The 27,674-nt window shown below is 37.1% G+C and overlaps 3 protein-coding genes across 5 annotated transcripts; 2 read left to right on the top strand and 1 right to left on the bottom strand.

Annotated features, from left to right (window-relative positions):
* The first annotated feature begins 886 nt into the window (after nt 1-886).
* On the top strand, nt 887-8,889 carry LOC148063692 (cyclic AMP-responsive element-binding protein 3-like protein 3-A). Its single transcript, XM_087811820.1, has 10 exons — nt 887-895; nt 2,149-2,241; nt 2,342-2,588; nt 3,006-3,136; nt 5,039-5,143; nt 5,289-5,395; nt 7,570-7,638; nt 8,380-8,464; nt 8,562-8,643; nt 8,723-8,889. The coding sequence occupies exons 1-10, from the start codon at nt 887-889 to the stop codon at nt 8,887-8,889; spliced, it is 1,095 nt and encodes a 364-aa protein (XP_087667946.1).
* Nucleotides 8,786-27,586, bottom strand: sirt6 (sirtuin 6). 3 transcript variants are annotated; one of them, XM_087811045.1, is made up of 9 exons: nt 27,262-27,586; nt 26,831-26,958; nt 24,680-24,862; nt 24,086-24,145; nt 22,040-22,135; nt 21,893-21,973; nt 20,985-21,108; nt 20,278-20,584; nt 8,786-8,934 (listed from the first exon to the last, which is right to left on the bottom strand). In XM_087811045.1, exons 1-8 carry the CDS (start codon nt 27,325-27,327, stop codon nt 20,285-20,287), a joined length of 1,038 nt encoding a protein of 345 aa, XP_087667171.1. In that variant the 5' UTR covers nt 27,328-27,586; the 3' UTR covers nt 8,786-8,934; nt 20,278-20,284. The 3 variants fall into 3 exon arrangements, with proteins under 3 accessions (XP_087667171.1, XP_087667170.1, XP_087667172.1); XM_087811044.1 differs by lacking the exon at nt 8,786-8,934 and having other exon boundaries at nt 19,734-20,584; XM_087811046.1 differs by lacking the exons at nt 8,786-8,934; nt 24,680-24,862 and having other exon boundaries at nt 19,734-20,584.
* On the top strand, nt 13,074-16,568 carry LOC148063691 (relaxin-3 receptor 1-like). Its single transcript, XM_087811047.1, has 3 exons — nt 13,074-13,413; nt 14,096-14,539; nt 15,346-16,568. Exons 1-3 carry the CDS (start codon nt 13,207-13,209, stop codon nt 15,958-15,960), a joined length of 1,266 nt encoding a protein of 421 aa, XP_087667173.1. The 5' UTR covers nt 13,074-13,206; the 3' UTR covers nt 15,961-16,568.
* Nucleotides 27,587-27,674: the final 88 nt, after the last annotated feature.

The raw sequence follows: 27,674 nt of genomic DNA, 5'->3' as shown, positions 1-27,674 counted from the left end.
TCCATCTATTTATCCATCCATTCATCCCTCCATTAATTGATCGTTAATTTTATACATACATCCATTAATTTATCATCAATTTTATACATCCACCCATTAATCATCCATCTATTTATCCATCCAATATTTTTGTTCATGATCACTTTGGGCTAATTGTGTGTGTGTGTTTGAGTATGTGTGTGTGTGTGTGCGTGCGTGCGCATGTGTGTGGGTGTTTATGGCTCTGAGGTTGTCATGTTTTATCATTCTAGTTTACATGCTTACAGGTTTATAATAGTTTCTGTTTTACTTACTAGATTAAAGTTCATCTAAGACTTTTAAACACATCACTACAGACCCACAACCCCACAATAATCTGTAGTAAAGCATTTAAGGTTCACTGTTGAGGTTTGTGGAGGACCATGCGCATCTCAAGAGCAAAACAAAAGTAGGAACTTTTAGAGGTGGCGCTGTCTCCACAAGGTTGTGTTGCGTGCAATAGAAAGGCGCTGAACCTCATGACCTTGTGAATCGATCTACATGTAAGACCACAAGTAAAGTGATGAGTCACTTAAAGATGACACTGAATACACTTGAGTTATCTATTGATGAAGAAAACAAACTTCATGTCTGTGCCTCAAAGCTATGACAACATGACAAACTATATTAATTAAATTCGAGCCTCAGGACGTGAAAAGTCAGAGGAAAACACCTTCAACTGTTATTTATCAATGGACTCTGTCAGCAGACTGGATTGGACAGTGATCAGCTGGGTTGGTGAAGTACAGATCTCTGATATGACATCTCAACTTTGTCCCATGAATCACAGTCACATGCAACCTCCCAGAGAAACGTCCTGAACGGCCAAGGTTCCTTCTCAGTCTTGTTTGTCTTTGGAATTATGACCATGGACACGGTAAGACGATTAATCTACTGGCTGACAGCGTGGACACATCTCTGTGCTTTTTTCTGTTTTTCCTCTGAGCTCATACATGCTGGGCGTCATGCTGAGGATTTGGACGTGTATTCTTGTTTCTGTAATCTTCTTTAAGTCATTCTAAATTAGGAACCAATGGTTCTCTCTGAGACAATGATGTCATTTCCTGGATTAATCCGTTTGATTATGTTTCAATTCTTTGATTTAATGTGGGAGAAAAACATAATACTATGATGAGATCAAAAATGTACAATGACACTCTAGAGTTAGCAATATTTTCTACAGAGGAAAATAAAACGTAAAAATATACAACGACATTTAGAGTTTTACAATTTATTATTCGACCCTCAAAATTGAATCCTTGAAGAGAAGGGATGGAACAGTGTGTAAAAGACTGATGATTGGGGTTGGACGAATGGGATGTATTTGAGGAAGAACATTTTTTTTTCAAGCAGTGAAAGATGAAGGTTTTTTGGAGAGAGTACTATAACCTGATCTCTAGAGGTGTGAAAACGGACCAAATTTGATCTGTGACATCAAGAGTGATCTCATTCAAGAAGAAAAAAATAAAGCTTCTATATCTTGAACACAACTTTACACTTTACACTAACAGACACTTAAATCAACACGTTCGTTGCCCTTTAACTAGAAATAGTGAATATGTGATCGAAGGAAAGGTCGATACCACAAGAGAATGTTCTCAGGAACATGTTCGACGTTATTAGCAGCAGCGAGCATGTAGGACAGGGACGGGAGCAGCATACGAGATAAGCCCAGGGGCTGTTGATTGAATAACTTGGAACTGATTAGGTGATGAAGAAAATACAGTGTCAGTGAGAACAGACAAACAAAATCCCCACAGCTGTCTTTGTGCTGGTCTTTTGGGCCCAGCTTTAGCTAGTTGGCTCCTTTTTTTGTATGAAGTTTGATGAAGTAATTTATCAATTATTTAAGCTCTGCTTCTGACACTTGTTCGCAGCAGTATGTCTAGAGAGAGTTGGCTCCCTTTTATTCTGGCCCAGATATTGCTGATATATAATCAGAAAAAAGAAAATGAGGTCAACAATGAAAGAGTCGGAGCTGCAGCGATGGAGCAAGAGATCACCTGAATCATTTCAATGAAAGTGTTCTTGGTTAACAATGTAAAAACACTAACACATGATTATATATGAAAATGGGCTCTTCAACTGTTAGACAGCTGTTACGTCTGATTGATAGGTTCTTCTTCTCAGGTACACGATTCCATGGATCTCATCGACCTCTTAAGTTCGACAAATGAAAGCAGCAGCTGTTCCGACCAGCCCTGGGTGATAAACATCGATGGCGTAAGCAGTTTTTCCTCTACTTAAAAAATACAGCTTGTAGATTTCTATGTTTTAGTTTTTTATGCTACGATGAGAAGAAACATTTGAATCCATTTTCCAGGGACTAGAAGAAAGTGTTGCTGATGACTTCCTGGACTCCCTGCTGGGAGAAAGCGAGGCGTCCTCAGCTCCAACTTCCCCCCTGTGGTCTCCATGCACCACTGACAGCGACATCTACGAGGACCCCTCAAAAGAGAGCGCACAATTCTGCATGCCCCACCCTGGTTGGGACACAAACCTTCTGCCTCCGGAGCTTCCTCCGAGTCATCCGACTAAAAAGGAGGCGACTGACGTCTCTATTGACCTCGGTATGGGACCTTTCGTGGAAATTTTAATAAACTGCTGTTCGCGACAAACACAAATGCTAGGGCTGAAGAGCGACAAACATGAGAGTAGGCGATCTTTTGTGTGTTGATTATTACAAGTCTGCTCCAGAATACATTCTGCAATTTAACCCACGACTGGGAATCTTTTCAATGAATAAATGATTTTCAATTTACACTAAGTGGAGAAGATTTCAGGTTTTCATCACGTGAACAAATTATCTTAAGAAGGACACTTCACTGCCCCATTTCCCATGAGTGTGTCTCGGGCGCTCCACAGGCTTAAAATACTTCCAATTCATCCACAGACTGCCTTTTTTGAAAATGTAATGACTCCTTTTTTTGTGTATTAAATGTTTGAATCAATAACCATTTACTGCCTGCTGTGGTCTTTTTATACAGGTTGGCAGTCTAGTGAACTCCAAGAGCAGCTGGGAATCGCATACTACTTGACGTCGAACCAAACCTCGGCACTCCCCTTCAACAAGAGCCTCACGTTGAAGGATCTGCTGCTAAACAACCTGGGACAGAACGTGAGCAGAACACCAAATGATTGTTTCAGGAGTGTAAATTACATTTCTAAACCACTTCTAGAAGTGAAGTTGACGAGTTGAAAAAGTTTTGACACATTTTTGTATTTGAATATTCTACACTACCACAACCAGATGAGAGATCTTTCTTTTCCGACAATGCCTTCAGCAACACATGCTTAAAAGGTTAGAATCCCAACGCTTGTTCAAAGCTTTTTAAGAGATTCAAATAAACCGTCAATTTCAATATGAATATTAAGGATTGACTTTGCCATCTGCAATGTTCCAGTAAGGTCATTGTGGAGCATTTTGTTGAATGAAAAACCTTTTTAGCATGACAGTGCACAAAGGAATAATGTCTAGTATAGTAATGTACTAGTAATATATATATACTAGTATACATATACATATATATATATATATATATATACACATAAATACACTACTATATATATTATTTCCGATATTTATTTTACCCATGTAATTCAATAATTTTTTACAATTTTAAATACTGTTCGCAATGAGAAACAAGTTGGAGGTCATCAACTCTTTGAGCTCCTGCATAGCGGCTCAACACAATGGGGGAGTGACAGAACCCTTAAATAATGGGTCACACAAGATGTATTTTTTAGTATTTTAAATTTTGATTAATTGAGTCTCGAAATGTCTTAATTATATTTGTGTTTGTTCTCCTTCACCCAGCATATTATTTTACTTTAACTTCAGTTTTACTCTTACTGTCACATATCCTTTGAACACTGCCATCAGTGAGCAGAGAGGCAGATGGAGTTCACGAATGCTCCTCCCCATATGCAACACTAATAGACTCAAAAAAATTGTAACTGCAATGCAGTCAAATTGCCATTGCCACAAACAACATTTACTTTTTACTATTTAATCAATGTATCATAAAAAAAAATACTGTGTTCAAAAAAATACTGTTTTTACTTGAAATAAAACCCCTTTCATAATAATGAGGAAACAATTATACCTGACTGAACGACACTAGATACCGCCTGATCATTTCAATAATCTGTTTTTAAATATCTATCATGCAGATAAACACTTTGAAAAACCTCTTCAATGGAGGTTATAATAACTGAAGAGGACTTGAAGATGTGTGAAGAACAATCATGAAAGGCAGATATTCTGAACAATTCTGAGACCGCTATGCTTTTGAATCTATTAAACTGAAATAGGAGCTCAGGGTCATGAATATTTTATCACGTTTGGTGCTTCCTGATGGCGATATTTAGATGTCGACAGCCAAATAGATTGTATTAAAAAGCTTCATGGAAAGTTTTTTTTTTTTAAAAAGGATAACAGATAAATGGAAGCCAGTGACCTTATTTTGAGGGTTGAAGCACTTTTGATATACTCCGTAATTGTTATATTCATTATGATTCTGTCACACTCTGTGCGTTTTGGCACATAGTGTTAAGTCTCAGAGAGAAGGTTTTCAAAATAAATAGCTGTCCAGATTTTTAATAGGCAACACTGTCACTGCCTGGAGCTATGTGGCTCCTTTCTTTATACGCGTGTTTTCAAAAGCTCGATGAAGTGGAGGTTGGGTAGCATCACCTGTTTATTATGAATTCTGAAGGACTCAAAGGGCAGTTTATAATCTTTAAAGTTCAACTAATGTGTTGATTTAAGTGTGTCTTAAATCGATCTTGGACCATATCAGTAGAAACTGACTAAACAAGAGCCTGTATCTTGTTTTGTGAAAAATGAAACATTAAAGGCGGATCAAACAGTGTAATTATTTAGTTTTTAAAAGGTTATTCAGAAACTGTCTGAGACTTTATTGCATGTGACACAAGTTGAAAGCACTGTGGCTCCTCATTTCACTCTGAATATTGTTTTAACTCCAGACTTTCTTGTCCGTCTGGTTCACAGTCGCAGCAGAATTCCCCGGAGTCTCTGCAGGAGCTCGAACTTAATGAGGATGAGAAGAAACTCTTGGCCAAAGAAGGTGTGAACCTGCCCAACAAGCTGCCTCTGTCCAAGGTGCTTTTCTCCGACGCACTTTCGAGCACAACTGAAGCCTTTTTTTTATTTCTTCACACCTCTGCCTGTCATTCCAATCTGATCTAATTTACTTCTCCTTTCCTTTTATCCGCCATCCGCCAACGTGCTCCCTCTCCCTGACAAGTTTGAAGAAAGGGTTTTAAAGAAGATCCGCCGGAAAATCCGCAACAAGCGCTCGGCTCAGGAGAGTCGAAAAAAGAAAAGAGAATATATGTATAGTCTGGAGGGAAGGTAGGAGCTCCTGCTTCTTTCAGCAAGAACTATGTCATCTAATTCTGGATTCTAGGGATACACAAGCTAATATTTGAGGGTAATCAACAAATACACAAACTGATGATTTGGCCACATTTGTATACATATTTGTATAATCTGGGTGTTGTAATAGATGTGTAGGGGATAAATTATTGATTATGACAACTTCAATCATCACAATTTGCTCAGGAATTGTTATTGACATGATTTCCTCAGAATCTGAGTCAACAAATCACTTCATCAGGCGTCACACCTGAAACGTGAGCTTCTTATCTTGGAAAATATTTAAATGATTAAACAAACTAGACCATGGGTCACCAACATCTATCATAAAGGATGAACAGATATTATTATTTAACTAAAATACTAAAATAACTTGTCATTTAATCAATGAAGTTTAACCTGATCTGTATCAGAACAACAAATATTAAGTTTAATTAAGGAGCGAATTGTATTGATAAAGCATTATTATTTAGTGAAAATGAATATGGATCAAATGGTTATTAGCTCACCAGTGATCATCACTAATGTGATAAGAATGTTACACTTTTAAGTGAAGAAATTACCATCACAATTTAATTTTATGATTAAAATCCTGAATTCATTTAAATTTTGGCATTAATTAATTACAGTTGTTTTTGTCTTTTGGTGGTTGAGTTGTCAGGTGAAACCGATGGTCAGTCACACCTTGAAGTAGAGATTGATCTGATAATACTTTTTTTTTAATGAGTTGCCTTAAAGCCCTTTATATAGACCTGTTTTTATTATATTTCTTTTATCGATTTAGACGAACAAACACAGCAATATTCAGCCCTGCAGGGGGAAACTAAAGGTTGAAACACTTGGGACTCAAATACAGCAGAATATAAATGACTAGAACTGCAAGAAACAATAAATGATTTTAGGAATATAGTTTTTAAAATTTTTATTATCTTTTTTATCTGCAAGCATTATCAAAAAATAATTGAAAGTGTGTGAAGTCAGATTAAAAAGAGATTAAAAAGGTGAATTAATTATGATCATAATTAGTTTATATCTTGATAAAACTTATTTTCCTAGCCTTTTTTTACCTAGTACGGAGCTCAAATTAGGCAGGAATCCTGGAACAAAAACATTTGTGTTACAGTTTACACAGAGAGGAGCTTGTCAAGCTTCTTGCCAGGAGCTCTTCAGATCACACTCGATGCTTATGAGCCACGTACATTAGATGCTGTTGCTAGACCACAGAGAGAGAAGTCTTCACACAGCCCTGAAACACTCACCTCAGTGGGAGACAAAAAAATGGCCTGAGGAGGTTTTTGGAAATCTGCGTTTTACTCACACTGTGACTAAGTTGCATGCCATGATTAATAACATTAATGATAGAAGAGGTTAGTTCAGCAGTGTGGGTTTAGCAAACAGAGGCAACGTTTCCACCCACTTTGCTGCTTCTCCTCTTATCATCCTTAAAACCGTGGCTGCTCTAAAGAAAATAATCCTGCATGCCTCCTCCATGTTGGCGCTTACAGCTACACTATTTCACACCAACGCAAAAAGCCAGCGTGCAAAGGATGGCACTTCATATCAGACAGTAGAGCAGCAGAGGTTTTCTAATCCAATTTTTTCTTGTGAAGTCTGGCCCATCATTGAGTTTCAGACAGACCTCTTGCTCCACTGGCCTCTAGCAAAACTGAACTATTCATGCACAACCGTCTGTTGGCTGGCGAGAGCAGATGAAAGAGGCAAAGGAAACAGGGGGTTCACATACATGTGGCGAAACTAAAACACCCCACAGTCAAGGTGTTTATTTTTTTCTCTTCACAATTTCGATGCCATTTCAGTTGCCAGCTCACGCTGTCATCTTATTATCATTCATTCATGGTCAGCGTGACCCTCATCCAGAACTTCATAAATAGGCATTCAATAAGTCCGTGGGGATGGCTGAATACAAGAACGAGGTTGTAGGTTAATTCTGAGCTGTCAAAAGAGAGCTCTAAATACACAAGGCACGTACTTCAAAACTCATCTGAATGTAACAGTCAGTACTACAGATGCATTTTTTAAACTTCCATAGACAACAAGCACACACCAGAATGATGAAAACGTATGTCTCATTGATCCTGAAAGCCTCTTGCTTGAATGTTGTATTGAGTTTGTTTGTTTCCTTTGCTCAGGATGTCGGCCTGTGCTGCTCACAACCTGCAGCTGCAGAGAAGAGTCTACCAGCTGGAGGCGACCAACAAGTCAGTTGAAAGCAAATAAAACCTTTTATTTTCCATCAATTTGTGCCCTGGATGGTCAAACAATGATTGGTGGTGTCACCAGGGTTGTCATAACTCCGGGCTATAATTGCTCTAAGTTGATTCGACAGGAGAAGAAAGGAATATAAAGTTGTATCGCAGCTTTAAAGTTATTCAATGAATACATCAACAAACAGATGAGTTTTCCAAAATGCCATCAGAATATTTAATCATGGTTGGAAATTTAACGTTTCAATTGCTGAATACATTTTTTTTTTTTAAATGTTGTTTTAATCCAAGAATTTTTAATTTTTTTTAATGATATTAATCCTTTCTTTATTTCTATATTATATTGAAAAACTGAATTCAATAATTCAATAATTCTCCTACGAATTTGTTGATCAGTCATGTGATCGCCTGATTGGCTGAATGTTCGATCAAGTACCTTATGGTATTTTTTTTATATTGGATTTAAAAGGCTGCAAAAAATGTATTGTTGAATAATTAAAATGAGAATATCTACTCTATGTGATAAAAACCAAATAATTAATATTCAATATTCAAAATTCTAATTTTATAATTACGTTATTTAAACAATAATGAATTCAACCTTTTAAAATACACATATTTAATTTGCCTATATGAAAAATATTCAATGCTTTGAAACTTCATAGTTTCAAATTCAAACCACTCAATATTTTGAGTGCACTGACATATACTGAAGTCTTGTTGTTTGTGCCGCAGTGCTTTGTTGGACCAGCTTAGTCGACTACAGGCTCTCCTCCCAAACTGCTCGGGCAAAACAGCGAAGAGAGGCACCTGCATCCTGGTGAGACCTTCATCAGCATGTGTTACGACCAAACATCACTGTCGTTGTCCATGTCTTCTGAAGATTAAAGACCAATAATGTCTTCTCTAACATGCAGGTTCTGCTACTCTCCTTCTCTCTGCTCCTTTCTTCTAATCTTACACCAGATTCTTATCTCCGACCCAACCAGAGCACACAAGGTGAGTCCACACACACACACACACACACTCTCCTCTCAATCGCACACTCATCCCCTCTCATTTCATTCGTGTCCACCAGGACCGTCTCGCTCACTGCTCTCGATGGATGAAGCCCAATCACTCGCTCCTCCTCCTCCTCCTCCTCCTCGTCTCCTCTCTACCTCCTTCAGCAGTTTGAAAGAGAAGCTCTGGAGCTGGACTAACATGCCTATCACGAACATTCCTGCGTCCCATGACACTCACTGACCTCTGTGTAGCAGGGCGACGCAAAAGGTCATCACTGTGTTCAATCTGTGGGGGAAAAAAAAGAGAAGCTTCAGTTTTGATCTGCATGGTGGTGGACGAATATATGTATTTATTTTATCTGTAATTTATTACCACTCCGAAAAGTTGTATTATTATTTTTGCCTTTCATTTTGGATGCGTCCAGAAGTGTATATTGAAATAAAATATGTTCATGCACTGATCATTGTATTACAAATACTAAAACAATTGAAAAGATGGTTTGAAGTCTATTTTTAAAACAATATTCATGCTCTGGATTTCAACTAGCTCTTTATATTTAGAATAAATGGGGGATAGTTTGAAGATGTATGCCCTTGACAATTTGTAGAGGAGTCTCCATGGACCATGTTGTTCACGGATGATGGAGTGATTTGTAAGCAGGAGAAGTTCGAGAGGTGGACAGAAGACGAATAAACATCTAGTGAATACAGATGAGTTTAAGTTTAGTAAATGGGGTCAAACATTGAAAGCAGTTGACAGAACCTGAGGTGGTGAAGAGGCAGCAGCTGAAGTGAAGAGCTGAGTTTAATCTTCACACATAATTGTGCAATTTCTTCAAATCGGCAGTATTGATGACAAACATTGAAGTTTGTTTGTAACCCAAACATTAGCAAATTGTTATATTCCTATATACAAAGGATGACAAGAAGCAAGTCATATTTCTAAAGGTAAACTACCCAACCTGTGGGTTCTTGAAGTGACTTTTCTGACAGTTCAACTTCAGGTATGAAATAATGTGTGGACTCAAGATGGTCGTTAAAAAGACACATTTCTACCATATTATTAATCATAATTTTAAGTAGCTTTTTAGTGGAATTCCATTGAAAGCGGCATCAATTTTGATTTTGAACATGTCGTGTAACCTTTGTTGCCAAATATTGCACTAGATTTGTTTACTTAACGAGAAAAAGGCTCCATTTGTGTCAGTTTCTGGTTTTATCTTCCGGGACAAGGTTACATCATCAAGAGCAACAATAAAATAATAGCTTGAAAGTTGTGCTGTGCCACTTATGATAGACAATAATAGTTTATGCTAAAAGACTCGAGAATATTGTTAAATCAGAATGTTAACATTGTTTCATTGATTCTAACATTATTATTAAAATAAATCTTAACACACTGAAAAGCCTGTAGCATAAATAAGGTTTTTTAATTAAATGGAATTTTTATTTCTACATTTATAGCAGAATAAATGGTCCCATGTTGTGCAACTTATTTGTGACAAGGACTCAAGGTCAATAAAGTTGGATGGATTAGGTTTGTTACGTCTTTGCAACTCTTTGTGTCGCTTCTCGGTAAAGGCTGCGTTTTACGATAAGCCGTGAAGCTCCAGCAGAGATAAAGCAACATTGGCCCTCTGAAAGTGATTTAAAGTTGACACGGACAACAGAAGATTTAACGCCGAATGGACTGAAAAATATTTATTTTGTGTCACGATGTGTGCGCCGTCAACAAGGAGCATAACGTAAAGGGACACTTAGCAATTGCTTTTTCAATACAACAGAGCTAAATGTTTCAAAACATTGTGTATCTATTTTTAATCTGTTTGCCTAACATTAAACAGGAAATAATATCCAGCCCTTCTAGGCGATGGATTGCGCCGTATAGAATTTCTAAAAATGGTGGTTATGATTGAAATCTATTTTATATTTTAATATTCTGAAACCGCATTTTTCTGAAGAGTGTCCATGCTAAAAGGAAAAATCGCAAGTCAGACGTGCCCAGAGAAGTTTTTGCCATCAGTTTGTTTTTGGATCTTGGGAGGAAACCAGTGCTCACAGCAAAACTAGGCGGGGACAGAGAGAACATACAGAAAATATTTTCTCTGCTATATAAATCATTTTATTTCTTGTTGATGACACCTTACAAGTTATCCTGGCTCGAGTTATCAGGTATTAATGCGTTACTGCGGTGGATTTTAAAAGTGCTGAGATTTCAGAAAACCCTGGAGCTCGACATGTATAGTGGATCAGGCAGCCAGTTTCGAAAGTGTGAAGGGGAGACGGGTCCAACTGCAATTTCAGTCATGTCAGAGCAGACGTGCAACCTGAGGGGACACGTGCCGTCAGGGAGAGTCAGCCTCCTTCCATCTTATAACAATTGTTTAGTTTAGTCTTAACCTGAGCAGGCGCCGGGAAACAAATTGACTCTGTCGTCTAGAGAAATCATGTTTTTATAAAATTCTCGTCAACTTCTTTAAAGGCAATTTTCTCTAAGCGTGTCCAGAAATAATAACATCGCACCACATTTCCAAGGTTGAAGAACATCTTGCAGTTGAAAGTTTTGATTTTCCGTATTGATCACAGGCTCCAGGAATAAAATTATGTTCAAAAGGTTCTATAAATATTCAGCAGTTTATTCCTAAAATGGCTGAGAGCTTTCATGAAGGACACATTGTTTGTTTGCTTATTACGGGCAAACACAGCTAACAAAAAACCATGTCTGTTAAATATAACTGAAGGTAAAAATATGTTGATCAATTTAAATTTAGTTTTTTCTCAAACAGTAAGAATCATTTTAATACTCCAATCCCTCCATCGATTTAACATTGTGTGTTTTTTGACTGATATTATCCGAGCATCCTACATTGGTATATGTCCCTACAAGTCCAACCATAGGGCCAATGCCTTAGTGCAAGTGTCAACATCACGCAGCCTGCAATATCATGAAAGGTTCAGAACTTAAACAAATATGCAATATTTAGACTCTTTTTAGTTTCTGTTAATTTGAAGAGACTGTTATAAACTCTTCCATGGGTAGAAAATGAGTTCAGCCCTTGAATTACATTTCCGTGAGATCATCGGGGCCTGCAAACGATTCTCTGCTGGCCTTAACATACTCTTAAATAATACTTCTGTCCACTTGGCCACGCTAATTCTAGTGTAATATAATGCACTTTGAAAAATTCTGGTACACAACAATTTATAATATAAATAGCTTCGCAGCTGCATTCTTTTCCTGTCACATTTCCACCAAAACAAATCCGAAAATTTAGTTTTCTTTACTTTTTTTAATTTAAATATATTGTTTGTTTTGATATGGCCTTATTGGTTTCTTATGGGAAATAGAGGTTTAATGCGCATTTTGTTGGACAAATTGAAGGTTAAATTTACTTTTGGTAATTAATTATTTGATTCTGTATGGATCTCTATAGCTGTGGTGTCACATACACTATAAATTCATTTTTACCATCTTTGTGAGTAAAGTAATATATGATAACAAATGATAAAATTCAGAGCTCATGGTTTTATCATTTCGTTTTTTATTTGTTTCATTTTTTAAAGAGGCTCAATCGAACCCAACAGTTATTACGTACCGTGTCGTCTAACAGGGAAATAGAAGTAGTGCAGTAAAAAACAATTATGGTTGATAATCATGCAGTGTTCCAGTTTACAAAATAGTTTAAAGAAAATTGGAAAAAAAATGGAATAAGTTGAACTTTTTATAATGTTATTAATAATAATAACAATAACATGACTATTAAAAGAGCTTTAACTGTTGCAGTGCGTTATGGGACTCGCCACACAGTCACTACTAATGCCTTGAAAGGATGCTATGGGACTATATATAGACGCATATGACCGCGTGATCCTTGAGTTTGATATATAGTTAATAAAATAATCTTATATAGTTACTGATATTTCATGCGAGGAAAGGAGCGAGACATTTTCAGATTTTGAGCCGAGCCACAGCAATAACACACGTCCAACTCTGCTCCTGGCTCCTCTACTAAAGCTATGAATGTTTGCCACATCATTTAAAATTCCTCAGATGTGGATCGTCACAGGAGCACATTAAAAAACCAGCAGCAGAAACTAAACAAGCAGGAATATTAACCAAGAGGCAGAAAGGAGCAAGTCAACAATTGAAACCCTGAGTTAATTCCCCGTTAAAGTGCTGCAAAAATGTAATTTTATCACCGCCATTCACAAAAATCCATTCACATGAGTCATCTGTCTGGAGTGTATTATCTTTTAATGAAAACAGCTCCCACCCTTTCACTAAAAATTAGATTGGAGATTGCGTTGTGCGGCCAATGCGCCCTCTAGTGGAAGGGAAGAGTATCAGAGTATATAAAAACCCACAGCATTTGGTCAGCATCTCTCAGAAGATGCTGCAAGAAAGACTGCAGGATCCAGATGAAGCTGAGCTCAATTTCTCGGACTTTTTCCCCATCAAAACTAATGATTATTTTTTTACATACACCCATGTTTATTTACAACACAATCTGGAGGGAAACTCTGCACTTTTTAAAGTGAGGCATCACTTTGAAGGACAATGCAGAGCAACGGCACCAGCACATCTGGACCTCCAGGTGTTGTGAGTGTTTGTGGAGAGGAGGATGAATGGGAATTCACCAAACTGGTGAACCGGACAACAGCAACCTCAAATATGGCTGCTTTAAACATTTCTCTGAACTGCTGGCTCCACATCCTCTCTAAAGAATCCTCCGTGGATCTGCACGGGGACGGAGCAAACCTGGCGGTAGGTGTCTGGTTTATACACTCTGGCATGAACACATTGTGTGTTTGTTCAGATCTGATGTTTCTTAACCTATATATTGGTATTATGATATATAATACCTTTATATATTTTATGTGATTTATTTTTTCTCATGTAATTGAATCACTAAAATAAATCGACATGTACATGTATTTATTTTCGCGTGATTCTGGATTTTATCATGCATATTAACCTCATCTAATAAAACTGGACACACAAACATATTTAATGTATTTTTATTAATAAAGTAAAATTACTTACAACAGTTACACCAGTGCTCGTCACAATTGATTATTCTTTATTTACCCAGTTTTAATACAAGATCTGCCAGACAGATAACACACGTAATTGTCCCGTATCTGTTCCTGTTATTATTCTATATCATATTTTTTAAATCTTGTTTTATTTGATCTTTTCTCTTATATTTTTACATTCATCGACAAGATTGTGCTGTATTTCTCCCAGTGAAAATAAATAAAATATATCCTGATCTCTCTCATAATGCCAAAAAATAAATCGATGAAGTTTGAGATTGCCCATATTTTTCGTTCTTTTTCAATTGCTGCTCCATTGTGACTCCACACAAAACTGTGTTACATACAAGGAAGAATATTATTTTAAAAAATAAAGACAAATCGACCAGCTTTCTGCTTCTCTTTTACAGATGAGAGTTCTCATCGCCATGGTCTACCTGGTGGTCTGTGTCCTGGGTCTGGTGGGAAACCTCCTGGCCCTCTTTCTGCTTCACTCCCGCCACCGTGGCCACAATCACTCCTCCATCGACTGCTTCGTGATGAGCCTGGCGCTCACCGATGTCCAGTTCGTCCTCACTTTGCCCTTCTGGGCCGTGGACACAGCACTGGACTTCCGTTGGCCTTTTGGCAAGCTCATGTGCAAGATAGTGAGCTCGGTCACCACCATGAACATGTACGCCAGCGTTTTCTTCCTCACAGCCATGAGTGTGACGCGGTATCACTCCCTGGTGACCTGCATGAAGATTAGCTGCCCCAGAGCTGCTGCGGCCCGAGCCAAGTGGGCCAGTCTGGCTATCTGGGTGGTTTCACTGGTGGCCACACTGCCCCATGCCTTCTACTCCACCACCGTGCAAGTCAGTGGGAGCACAACAAATCCTAGGAAGTCACACCAAGAATAATCCCTACTGATTATTTCATCAAGAGATAATTTCGCAACCAGATTCATAAATATAAACGTTTGGTTTGGCCCTGAACTAAGTCTGCTGATAATTTCTGCGCCTTGTGACATTGGAATTTACACAGCTCCAACTTTAGTATTTCAAAATGTTATCTGCGGTTAACTGGTAATCTTCTGGAAAAATAACACATAAAAAATTAGAATAACGGCTTTAAATGTAATTGTCAGGACAGAGTGTTGGTAGTGTTTAAAATTTCCATCTGGATCCATAAATCTTTTTAACTTTTGTAACTCTTAGTGGCGCAGAAAGAGTTCCATTTCTTGCTCGCATCTATTTTCATGTGTTGTGCAAAATGGTATAACGATTGGAGTATTGGATGTGTCAGAAGAATGTATTATGTAATAAATGTATTTAGCCAGTCCGTATTTTTTTAAAATTCAAATCAGAACTTGCATTTATCATGGTCAAAAAGATCCTTAGTATCAGAATGAAAACAATGTTGAGGTCATTCGTATACATTTTTTAAACAATAGTTTTTGTTTAGTCACTGTATTTAGAATCCCCATTCATTTCCTGACTAAATAAGGATAAAAAGAATCTGAATTCATCTTAAATCAGCTCTACTTGCATTCAAAAGTGCAGAGTTTGTGACCCTCTGAGACTTTTCCTTCATCACATTCCAAAGTCCTTGCCGTTTCTGTCCACCTGTTGCACGCAAATGGATGACTATGAAAAACTAATGTCAGTTTTTGTGTTGGCAGGTGTCCGCTGACGACGAGTTATGTCTTGTGAGATTCTCCGAGTCAGACTCTTACCACTGGGACCCTCAATTCCTGCTTGGGCTGTACCAGACACAGAAGGTTCTCCTGGGATTTGTGGTGCCGTTGATCATCATTAGTGTGTGTTATCTTCTGCTTTTGAGATTCATCCTGCGTCAACGCGTAGTCGGAAGCGTGATCACGGACGAAAACACGGAGAAGTCGGAGCCCAAGAGTGGCCGCCTCCGCCGTCGCTCAAAGGTCACTCGCTCTGTCAGCATCGTGGTTCTGTCCTTCTTCGTCTGCTGGCTACCCAACCAGGCGCTGACTCTGTGGGGGATCTTGATCAAATTTGACCTGGTGCACTTCAGCAAAGCTTTCTACAACGCTCAAGCCTATGCTTTCCCTCTGACTGTGTGCCTGGCTCAGGCCAACAGCTGTCTCAACCCAGTGCTCTACTGTCTGATCCGTCAGGAGTACCGAGCCGGACTCAAGGAGCTCCTCCTCCGTGTGTCTCGGTCCATCAGAAACATTTGCACCCGAGCTCTGAGAGGCAGGAAAGTGGAGGAAGCTTCCCATAACGTCATAGTCACGGTTCACAAGAACAACAGTATGTGACTTTTAAACAACTTTTTTTCATGGAGCTACAACGAACCCTGTGATTACGCCATAACCCCCCCACGGCGACTGAACATAGTGATCAGCTTCTTGCACAGTGGCCAACTGTATATGTAGAATGTAGTCCAAAGTATGCATAACTACTTTATTTTTGTGAGTTTGGTGTCTGAATAAAAAGATAAGAGCAGTTTTATTTTTCACTTCACAATGTAAGTCCGACTGCTGCTGCTGTGAGTGTTTATCATGTATTGGTTTTCAATAAAAGACATCATGGCGTGACGACCCCTGTAATTAACGAGGCTGTAGGCCACATGGCAAATCCCAAGAGGAAGAAGATGACAGTTGGAAGCTGCCCTTTTGCAACCTTTAAATGCTGAACACAGATACGCATCTCCAGCTCGTGGGTGATGGCTGACATGTAAATACCACACGCAAAACTCCCACTGGCATCTCCATTATGGACATAATTATTCCTGCAATCAGATTTATTCCTGGCCCTGATTATTTGGAAATGTGTGATAGCAAACGCTACAAAAAAGTGGTTTATAAAATGTGAAGTCTGCTGCACATGATTGACTCGGTCTCGCCAATAAAATCCAAACGTTAAAATCAAAGCTTTAGTGCCTTCTATTCGACGCCTGATTGTAATTGCTATACCTGTAGATTCTGAATGGTAACCACAGGGGGAATACTAATCACCTTCAGGTAGGCACACAAAAAACTGAACACAGAACACTATGCCACTTGGTAAACCGTGTATAGAAGATTGTAACTTCTATAGGTAAGACCAGCACAAATAGACCTTCCAACTATAAGACTTCATCAAGTTTATTGTGGAAAAACAACCAATAGACGCCAATAAAAGCACAAAGATTCAGAAATTGCACACCACAAATTATAATTTTCTCATGAGTTTAACTAAAACTGAACCAAAATTGAAGGTCTGAGGCATTTTACCACTGAGCCACCAGCAACTGTTGCTAGCATAGATTTTATATCTCTTCTTTGTGCAGGGATCATAACCTCACAGTCTGCAGGCTATTAAAGAGATAGTTCACCCAAAATTCAAACTTAACTCATGTTGACTAAGGGTTGGGATTATTTGCACAGTAATCTGTTCCTTTTTAAAGTTATAGGCAAAAATGTTTGTTCATTCTAACGTAGGACTGGAGCTCAGGTTCATTCTCCTCCAAAATGATGCTTAAATACATCCATAGACCTTCATACTGCTCGTATGTAATGTCCATCTTGTAGCCTTGACAAGAAGAAGTGTTACAGAAAAAAAAGGATATTTTACGCTCATTTGTGGCAGTAATTGGACAGTAGCAAACCATAAAGAGAGGAAGTAATCCGGGTAACATCGCCAGCACTTCCAGTGTAGACAGTAGACTATGTGCACTCTAGAAGTGCAAGCGAAATTACCTGAACGTCGTTTTATTAAAATTAACATACATTTTTGCCTGAATCTCTAAAAAGGAACGGATTACTATTAAAATATTTCCAACCCAATGAGTGAAATTTGAATTTTCGGTGAACTAAAAGGCCCCCAGGATAATATTTTGTGGCCCCCGGTTAGTTGCTCAAATATATAATGAGTTCAAAAACTCTTTCTTTAACTTCCATCAATCAATCAATATACTTTATTGATCTCCATAGAGAACTCGCATAGAGAAATTCAACTTAAATTAAAGGTCCCATTGTTTCCATCTACACGTGTAAGCTGCTATCAACCTCACAAACTCTATACAGCCCCCAAGAGAAAACAAAGCAAAGACTCAATCTCTCGAGCATGTACTGAGTCTCATCTGTAATCTCCCACTGCTCTCACCATGAGACATCCTTATCAGAATCCTCCCCAACAGAGTAGCAGCAGTTCTACTCGGAACCCCTTCCGGATAACTGTGCTTTTCACTTTACCTCCGAAAAAAACTCATGTCAGTAACTTGTACCTGCAATCTTGTCTTTTAATTCAATACTGACTATGGTTTTCATATTAAATATTGATCTGTTAATTTACATTGCAAAAATGTACTATCCACCAGTCATTGTTCTGAACCTTTAGCCAAAAAGGCCCACATGATGCTAATTTGTGGTCTGTTACTTGATATTAAATTTTGCATACCAGTGGACCACCTTGTGGGACTCAAGATTCAAACCTCTGCTAGCTATGATAAGCTGCCAGTGTTGACATCAAGCATATATTTGGTCTCCACACGATCATGTTCTAAGCATTATTGCAATTGTATTCCCCGTTTGTTCCATACTAATTCATTAAAAATAACCAACAGAAAACATTAAGCCAGCGCAAACTTTTAGTCAAGCAATGCATGCTGGGACAATCCAACGCAGAAACTCATTAATCCAACACAATATAATCAGTACTGGCACAACGGGATGCAACTGTGTGGGGATTAACTGTCTTCATGACAGTCTGCAAACTGTAATTAAGTTTAGAATCCACCAGATCATAAGCACAGACTCACACTTTCAAGAGAATTGTCTTAGAGACCACTTGTGTTCGAGGGAACAAATGTTCAAACGGACAACAGAGTGCCAGGTAAAAAGAAGTTTATCTTGGTAAATGACATTAGGAAATGCTAGAAATTACCTTATTTATTTTGTTTGATAATGCTACTGCGTTTTTGGCACTAATACAGTTTTAAATATAACACAAATACAGTTGATTTATAAGTTATTATGACTCAATTGGATTTTCATCCAAGTAGAGATTATTGAAGCCAATAATGAATAAAATCCAAGTCATCTACTAAACAAATTCTTGCCAATGTGCTCTTTATCTCTCATCATTATTCCATTGTCAAGTTTGTCCTCGGCACAGACTGTGACTTTTCTGGGAAACGAGAAGAGACCAGAGCACGCACAGTTATTAACATATCTCTTTTAGCGTTGCCTGCTATAAGTGCCTTCACTAAATAACATTCACCAACACGAAAAGGAAAAACATCTGTCAGAAATGTAGCTTTCCATTTGCACAGCAATGTTGTTCATCTGCCTCACTGTTATAGACTGAAAATCCCCAGAGACTAACTTCTGCTTGATGGATGTATAATCAAAGTATGGAGAGATCCCAAATGTCTCACATTAGAGAAGAAATATCTAAAGAACACACTCACTCTTTTGCATTTTATTGCGATAACCATACCGTATTAAAAAGGATCTAGGTGAAAATCTAGGTGTCTTAGGACAATTGATATATTGATATAAGACATATTTTAATTTGAAATGCCACCAGCATGGTACAAAAACTACCCAATGAATTACTCTACTTTACTGTTGTAACTGTGACGTTGTTATGTATGTTTGACCCCAAGACATATAGACCTTGACCTCTCAAGGTTTTCAAGATGACAACTATTGTCAATACTGAGCCAATTTGGCCAAGGGTTTTAGATGTTATTGATGTAAAGACATTTGGAGGAGGAGCTTTACTCTTGAGATCAACAAATGTACAATAGGAGGATTGCAGACCAAGAAATATATATTTTTTGTCGACTAGAATAAAATGATACAAACCTGGAGTGATTAAGCAAAACTAGACCAACACCAGACATCGAAAAAGATGGTGCCTTGATAGAAGTCTGGTCAAAGTCAAGATTTAAAACTCTGCATCGGAACTCTACAGCTTAGTGACTTTTCTTTGTGCCAACATCTACCACAACAAGAGAAAGAAATCCCAATTTAAAAACCCAATGCAATTAGCAGCAGTTTCCAATTTGAAAAAGTACATGAACATGCACCTGAATAGGACTGTATATTTTTCATTGATTTTATTGCTAAAACATTTAAAAAAACGATAAAAACAACCGTAACATAAATTCCTGAGATATGTTTTACATAGGTCTACTCAGAATTGAAAGAACTAGTGTTCATTTAACAAACACCTGCTGTAGGTGTAGACAACACAATCTTTGCTCCAGGATACATTATTAAAACACACGCTTCCACAGATGCACAATGCCTATCAATGTATACAGCTACTTGTGCAAAGACTCATTAGGGAGCAAAATGAACATGGATGGAATGTTTAATGTAAAACGCTGCAGTTGTGTCCATGAGTGTTTTGATCCGCACTGACAAAAGCTCAGGCCAAGAAAAGCCGTCTCTGTACAAAATGTTATAAATACATATTAAAGTCAATTGATATTAACTTGATTTCACAGTTTCTCTTGGTGATAGAATAACCTTATTTTGGTGTTTAATTTCATGAGGAAGTGAACCTATTGGATTTGTACTGCTGCACTGCTATACATATGTTTCCTGTAAAGATTTCTCCTTAACTAGGTGGTGAGAGTTTACCTTAAGGCTACTTCTCCTCAGAGTCTGCTCTCTCCTGCTTCACTGGGGTAGCCTCCTCTTTGACATTCTCGCTGTCTGTTAGTTGCACTGCCCCTCGTTTTCTCTCCTTCTTATTAAGGTCTGTTTTGACATTCTTCTTCGCCTTTTCAGAGCATGCTTCTTTGACATCAGTGTCGACCTCCGACTTGCAGGAGCTTTCACAGACGGTGGGCCCCTCCCAAACCGGAATCTCGAGTCCCAGCAGTTCCATTAGCTGCTTCATGACCTCGTCCACGTAGCCGTGGATACCGAGGAAGGCATGTTTGTCCTTGGGGAGAAAAAAGGAACAATAAATAATAATACTTCAAAATTAAAAAAAGATTGTCTTCAAAAACCATGAATATATGAACTGCAAATTTAATCTGTGTTGCTATTGAAAAATTCATACAATATTCTTTAGTCACACTTTTGTTTTTCATTTGACACTATTCTAGTTTAGTACTCAGCTTTAAAAGAAATTGTTACTCTTTATTCTAAGGAATACAAGAAAACAATATTGAATAATTCCCTTTACATTTCAAATACTCAATTATTCTTGGATGATGTTTTTTTACATACAGAAATCGAATGAAAACAGGAAAATATTTTATTGTTACCATTATGCGTTTCACATATTTAAGGATCTATGTTAACGGTCCATCATGATGGTAAAGCAGAAAGTGACGTACATGCTTTGTGGGTTGCAGGTTGACGACAACAATTTTCCCTCCTTTGCGCTTTGTGAGGATCGGCAGATCTCCACTGGGTTTGATCTGCAAGGACGTGCCAAGTGTCAGAGCCAAGTCTGCCTGCCTGGAATCCAAATAGAAACCACAAAAAATTAACCATTCAAGCAAATCTAATTATTTGTAGTCTGCTCGGTTGATGTTCAATCCCTGAATGGTTTATTATTGAGGTCACAGCTCAGAGCACACGGTTGAATAAAATCATAGCTATAGTCATATACAGTGGCTTGCAAAAGTATTCATACCCCTTGAGGTGGTTCCACAGAGTATTGACTCAGGGAGACTGAATACTTTTGAACACTGCACTTTATTTGTTTTTTATTTTTTTATTTTTTAAAAAAATCATGTGTAATTTTCTTTGTATTTCACAATTGTGTGACATTTTGTGTTGGTCTTTTACATTAAATTCTAATAAGATATATTTATCTTTGTGGCATGTCATGTGACAAAATGTGGAAAAGTTCAAGGGGTATGAATACTTTTGCAAGCCTGTAGGAAAATAAATATTAGTACTTGACATTCAATTCAAGATGCACCAAACCTGTTTGTAACACAATAAAAAACAATACAACTGAAGGTGCAACAACACCAGTATACAAAATAAAATGAAGAGCTAGAGCTATAGTCTCTTCTTTTCTTTCCCCATTCAGTCCTCACACAAACTACTTTTCAGTACTCAACATTATGTACTTTGTTGAATTTATACTTCAGATATATATGAATTGATAATGGTTGTATAACAAGTAAAATGATTAAAACTATGTAAAAGGATTAAGGAATAGTTCAGGGGCAACAATCTTGCGAGGCTTTACAAACCATGAACAGGTAAAATGAAGTTGTTCTGCTTTCACCTGCTCGCATTTTCAGCTTTGTTGAGATCCTCATCGGGAAGGGGTTCCTCCCAGTCCAGTATGGTGCTGATCAGCTTCCCCCTTTTCCAAAGAAGTCACATGCTGATAAATGTCTGGAAAATAATCTGTGGATTTACAGATGTTTACCTGCATGCTCTGAGTCCCCTGGATCTAACCATGTCACAGTAACGACCAGTTGGTTTCAGTCCCATCACTCCTATCACTTTCTCTCTGACGTACTGCCTGGAAACATAAGACCGGTGGAAAGAGAGTAAAAGAGGAGGCTACAAGGTTAGAATCATCAATATTTGAATGACAGGGCCAATTAAGTCCCAAGGTTTGAGTGGATCAGCAAGTGTATCGCATCCCTGATTAATATACTTTGGTACCTCGCCAATGCCTCGCAGATTTTTTTTTTTAAAAGCAAATGGTATTGGATATTTAAATATATTTTTAATATATTCTAGTTTCAGTCAGGAACAGCAAAGTTCCTTGTCCCTGTCCCAACACAAACACAGAAAGTGCGAGACTCCCTTGACTGCACCAAGCTTACTCGGTCTGCTAAACAGTAAATTCCCATGATGCCTTTCTACACACGGCTCTATTTAGTGACTGATTGGTCACTACAATACTGTATTTAAATCATACATGTTGCTGCGTCCAAAGTGATGGTTAGCCGGGATTTGTTGGCTGGGCAGCAACGCATTGTGGGAGCTGTTCAGGCCACCGTTACTGAAAGGGTTGTTGAGGAGGATGGCACCTTGCAATGTTGAGTTTGCAAGTTTAAATAAATGTTCATTCAAAAAAGTGAAAAAATAAAAAGATATTCACCCTGGCACTATGAGAAGATTGAAGGACAATGTACACAACATAATTAACTGATTTGTGTCTTGTAAGTGATGGACTGATGAAACGTCACATCATCTTTAAACTGATGGCACCACCTACTGACCTGTAAACAACATGAAGCTTCATTGGACCATCACTAGTGATTAGCCACAGTAACTGTTGCCATGATAAATATTCTGGTTCTAGTTTTCAGGATTTTAAGGCAAAATATTGAATAGCTCATTTTGGGATAGGCAAAAATCAATGAATGCATACTTTTCATCTGTAACTTTTGAGAAGGAAATTACAGGAAATCTCCCATCATTGATGTCTTTTTATATCCGTCTTCCCCTCCAACTTAACTTACAAATAGACCCTTCCTTCCTTATCTTTTTTTTTGCACCTTCACCTTTATCTACTCTCCACTGTCTCTCTTCTTCATGTGTCAACCATTTCAGTCTGGCCTAAATGTCTCCAAGCTTCTCCATTATCTTGTCCTTCACACAGACTCCCTTTACGGTCAAGTCCCAGTTCTACTTCTGCCTCATGTCTTTTTGTCCGACTCTTTAACCTTAAATCATGGAAGCCCTCACTACAGCACTCTAAAGCTAGCCTTCCGTTCTTGCCATCTCTATCAGCTTACAGTGCGGGTGAAAAGGTAAATACAAAATATTTTAGATTTTAGATGGTAATTCCACCCATGTGGTACATATGGTTCAAAAGCAATCGCCTGCAATCGTTTATAAAATGTCATTAAGCCTCCTTCATATTGACTCCTTTCGCTCCTTCCAAGCCCCGCCTTTTGGGCATCAGGCGAACAAGACTAATAAAGGAAATTATATCAGAGGGTCCAGATCTATGCAAACACAGCTGTTAAGTATGAGACATTCTGTATAATATTCTGGAGAAAAGCAAAGGATTTTTGACAATTACGATGATTATTATCACGTTTCATTTTTACCTTGCAAGTGGTGAAACATTGATAGAGATCAAGCTTATTTACTTGTTTTTCTATGGAAGTCAATTCCATGCCAATGGAGACTTCCCCCATTGGCGTAACATATAACCACACCCTTTTGTCTGTCACAACAGAAAGGCATTTAATATGAGTAGTTTGTATATTTCCATAAAAAAACACCAAAAACTATATTACATTTTTTAACAAATCAATAATCCAAAAAGGAGTTAAAAGTACTCACTTCACTACCAATTTATAATCTTGCCATTTATATATATATACACATACATATATATATATATATATATATATATATATATACGCACACACTCAACTATTATTTTTTAGAGTAGTCACACAAGTCACAACAGAGAGATATAGAGAAATAATACATTTTTTCTCCTTACCTGCCACACTTCTTACACTCCTCCACGAACATGTTTCCATGGAGCTCTGATAACAAATCCCTTAAAGATAGGAAATATAATTTAAGAAAATTACTGAAACCGAAGATTCTTTCACCTTTAATAGAAAATAACCAATATATAGATATATAGATAACAATTTATTGATCCCTCTGGAGGTCTCCTTCGGGAAATTGTTTATATGAAAGAATGTTTTATTATGGTTTAATTAAAAGTAATTACTTGATCCATTAAATGTCAAAATGTAGGAATTTAACTAATTTTAGATATGAAATAATTTGAAAACAACTTTATGATGAACGTGGTTGTTATAGTCAAGTAACCATTTACCAAAACAATAGCAGTTTTTAAATACATAAACACATCAATTAACATTTACATATGCACACACACAAAGCAAATTGTCCAGTTTTTATGACCTGTTTTTTTTTTCATCACAGTGATGATTCAACTTTGGCAAGGTTGTGTACTTATAGGATTATGATAATTGTAAGATGAATAAGCTTAACAATACTGTACTTCACTTAATAATATATCAGATGATCATTGCAGTTAAAAAAGAGAGATAGGAGTTACCTTGGAAATCCAGATCGCACGTGGAGGCCATCAACATTTTGACTGACCAGATACTTCAAGTAGCCCGCCTGCTGCAGTCCCAGCAATGCCATGTGGGTCAGGCTGGGTTGAGCACTTTCAAAAGTGGTATCGAAGTGAGGCATCTCCCCCTTTTCTTCTAAAGTCCATACCCCTTTTGGACCTCTAAAATAGAAACAGTAAACAGAGAAATGTCAGGAAAATACTACTACTTTCATTTGAATTAGAGTTTTTTTTTTTAAGTTTCAACATTGCAACCAAGTGGAAACATTTTTATATTTATCTTAGTCCATAACCATCACAATATTGTGAATTTTAGTTATTCTCAAGAATTGGTGAAATCTTTAAAAACGATGCTTTGTAATAAAATGAAGATGTTGATTTGTTGTTGATGAAATTCAGAAATAAAAAAGAGAAATAATACAAAATCACACAGAAAATCCGAACTTTAAATGACTTTCATGGTGCATGTAGTAAGAGAAGAGGAATAATGTACACAAAAAGTGAACATCTTAAGTTCTATCCATCCCACCCTGGTTATAGTTTGTATGAAAATTATATCATTGCAATGTGGATGTTTTTATCATTATTTATTTATGATAGAGACAAACCAGCGTAATGTGAGACATACTTAAAGATACTCATAATCTAGCAAAGTTGGGAACCAATTAATGTATACAACATTTAGAAGGTTAAAAAAAATTATGATTCAAGTTAAAGCCATAGCAGTTATGAACCCTATCTTATTAGTAGTCAAAGTGACCTAGTGAGATATAATTAGGATTCACCCTCTTCACATAAAAAAAATAAAATAAATGGATTGCATTTGTAAGGGTTTCTTAACTTTCTTTAGTTTTGCAACTGAAAACTAATCACATGCTGCCCCCTACTGCTATAAAGGGATACGGCAAAAACAAACCTAACGCTTTAAGGGTTTCGCTAGTTCCTAATATAGTCAATTTAAGCCATACAAGTGAAGGACAACATCATCAAACCTTCATTAAACGAGATGAAATCACATAATCCCACCAAATTCTAATTAAATAAAAATCAAGCCCACAACTTTCATGGAAATTCTTTTATTTTCAAACGAATGTGAACAAGAAAGAAAACATGCTAGTTTGTGTCAGTCTGGTCACTCCTGTTTGTCTTATGTTGTCTTGGCCTTTTAGAGTTTTTAAATGTGTATGTATTTTAACTGTGCATTGCTTTTCATTGTTCAAGCGCTTTGTGACCCTGGTCTAGATAGGTGCTTTACAAATAACTATAACTTACTTATAGGGGTGTAAGAAATATGGATATAACGATATATCGCAATATTTATTCATGATACTGTATCGATATTCAATAGCACTGTATAGATATTTAAAAAAATTAAAAAAAATGCTCTGAGATATTATGCTACACGATTCAACATTAACTTCAACATCTCAAGATGCATCACGAGAAAGTCAACAATAACAAACATTCTTGTTAGTGTTAATGTTGACTTCATCATTGGAATTTGCCTCGTTCCAATAAACAGAGAGTTTGTGTTTAATACTGGTTAAATAAAGGCTTATTGAGCAGAGTTCCGAGTGTGTGACGACAGCGTTAAACTTAACTTTCACAAATTTCAGGACGATCAATGATGACACAAAAATACATTTAACAAGTTTAGTTTAGTTAAACGCTGTAATAACTTGCTTTTAAACTGTGTCAAATAAGATCAAATCAATTCAAATTATTATTTATTATTTTACAAAATAAAGTAAAATTTTATTTCAAAAGTTAAATTTATATTAAACATCGGCTTTTAAAGCTGATGTTTGGAGAGTTTTAAAGTTAAATAAATGAAACACCGACAGATTACTGGATATTACTGGTTAATAGACTTCATTGTTTATTGTTGTTGTTTTTATCATATTTTGAGAAGCACTTTCCTACAAACACTCTCACCTTAGATCAGAGAAAGTATTTGCTCATTTTTTGCTGTAAAAGCCGGAGAAAGTTGTTTTTCTTTAAAAGAAAATATATTGTTGTTATTACAGTATGGCAATATATTGCAATACATTGTATCGTCACCCATGTATCGTGATATGTATCGTATTCAAAGATTAGCCAATACACAGCCCTACTTACTAACGTACTTACCTAAAGTCTGGGATACCTGATGAGGTGCTGATTCCTGCCCCAGAATGGACCACCAAATACTGAGATTCTTTTATCAACTGAGCAAGGGTCTCCACTTTGACTTTCAGCTCCTCTGGAGTGTCAAATATCTGAAAGAGTGAGGCTTACATTATAAATGCCTATTGCAACAGTTTGAATCATGATCATAATTCAAGTCAATAATCATGTATTCCACTCTCAATTGTTGTGTTATGTAGCATTAGCAAAAAGCATCTGTATGATTTTTATAGTTAGAGAAGGCATTGAGCACTTTGTCCATCACATTACTGTTGGAACCTTCCTTTTAGTAATGTAAGCTTAATGTAAACCAAAAGAGTGAAGATAAGACTTGGCTAGCTTGCTAGCAGAGGCTAGTCGCTGGAGGCTAACAAGATGAACAAGGATAATTCTACCTCAGGGAGTCCGCACACTCCTTTGTCTTCGTACGGCGATAACCCGGCGGCATAATTTACCGACATATCTTAGTTTTACTATGTTTTGGTGGTATATAGTTCAAACAAACTATTGTATATTGTTTTAAAGAAATGTCGCGAGACAGTGTCGTCATTCAAGAGCGCCGTGCTGCGTTCAAGTAAAATGGGAGAGTTCGTCCTCTGGGAAAACGGTGCTTCTAAAAAAAAAAAAGGAAAAAAAACATATGCAAAAAAGGCATTTATACACCCATACATTAGCTATTTTTAAATATACGTTTGGTTACACATTTTACACGGAAAAATATAAAACTCTTAACGTTCTCACTCACCCACTATTAGCAAGATGGATCAACATTCTTTTGAATATATATATAAATATACATATATTAAAT

This window comes from Callionymus lyra, chromosome 16 (genome assembly GCF_982586985.1).
Source record: "Callionymus lyra chromosome 16, fCalLyr1.hap1.1, whole genome shotgun sequence".
Taxonomy (NCBI): domain Eukaryota; kingdom Metazoa; phylum Chordata; class Actinopteri; order Syngnathiformes; family Callionymidae; genus Callionymus; species Callionymus lyra.
This window is presented reverse-complemented; position numbering and strand designations above follow the sequence as displayed.

Bases quoted from the DNA above. Each gene is read 5' to 3' on its own strand.
- LOC148063692 (XM_087811820.1), top strand. The intron at 2,589-3,005 runs GTATGGGACCTT...CTTTTTATACAG, and splicing joins TGACGTCTCTATTGACCTCG to GTTGGCAGTCTAGTGAACTC. The intron at 8,644-8,722 runs GTGAGTCCACAC...CGTGTCCACCAG, and splicing joins ACCCAACCAGAGCACACAAG to GACCGTCTCGCTCACTGCTC.
- LOC148063691 (XM_087811047.1), top strand. From the start codon at position 13,207: ATGCAGAGCAACGGCACCAGCACATCTGGACCTCCAGGTGTTGTGAGT. The intron at 13,414-14,095 runs GTAGGTGTCTGG...TCTCTTTTACAG, and splicing joins GGGACGGAGCAAACCTGGCG to ATGAGAGTTCTCATCGCCAT. The intron at 14,540-15,345 runs GTCAGTGGGAGC...TTGTGTTGGCAG, and splicing joins TCTACTCCACCACCGTGCAA to GTGTCCGCTGACGACGAGTT.
- sirt6 (XM_087811045.1), bottom strand. From the start codon at position 27,327: ATGTCGGTAAATTATGCCGCCGGGTTATCGCCGTACGAAGACAAAGGA. The intron at 26,959-27,261 runs GTAGAATTATCC...TCACTCTTTCAG, and splicing joins GAGTGTGCGGACTCCCTGAG to ATATTTGACACTCCAGAGGA. The intron at 22,136-24,085 runs GTAAGGAGAAAA...TTATGTTTCCAG, and splicing joins GAGTGTAAGAAGTGTGGCAG to GCAGTACGTCAGAGAGAAAG.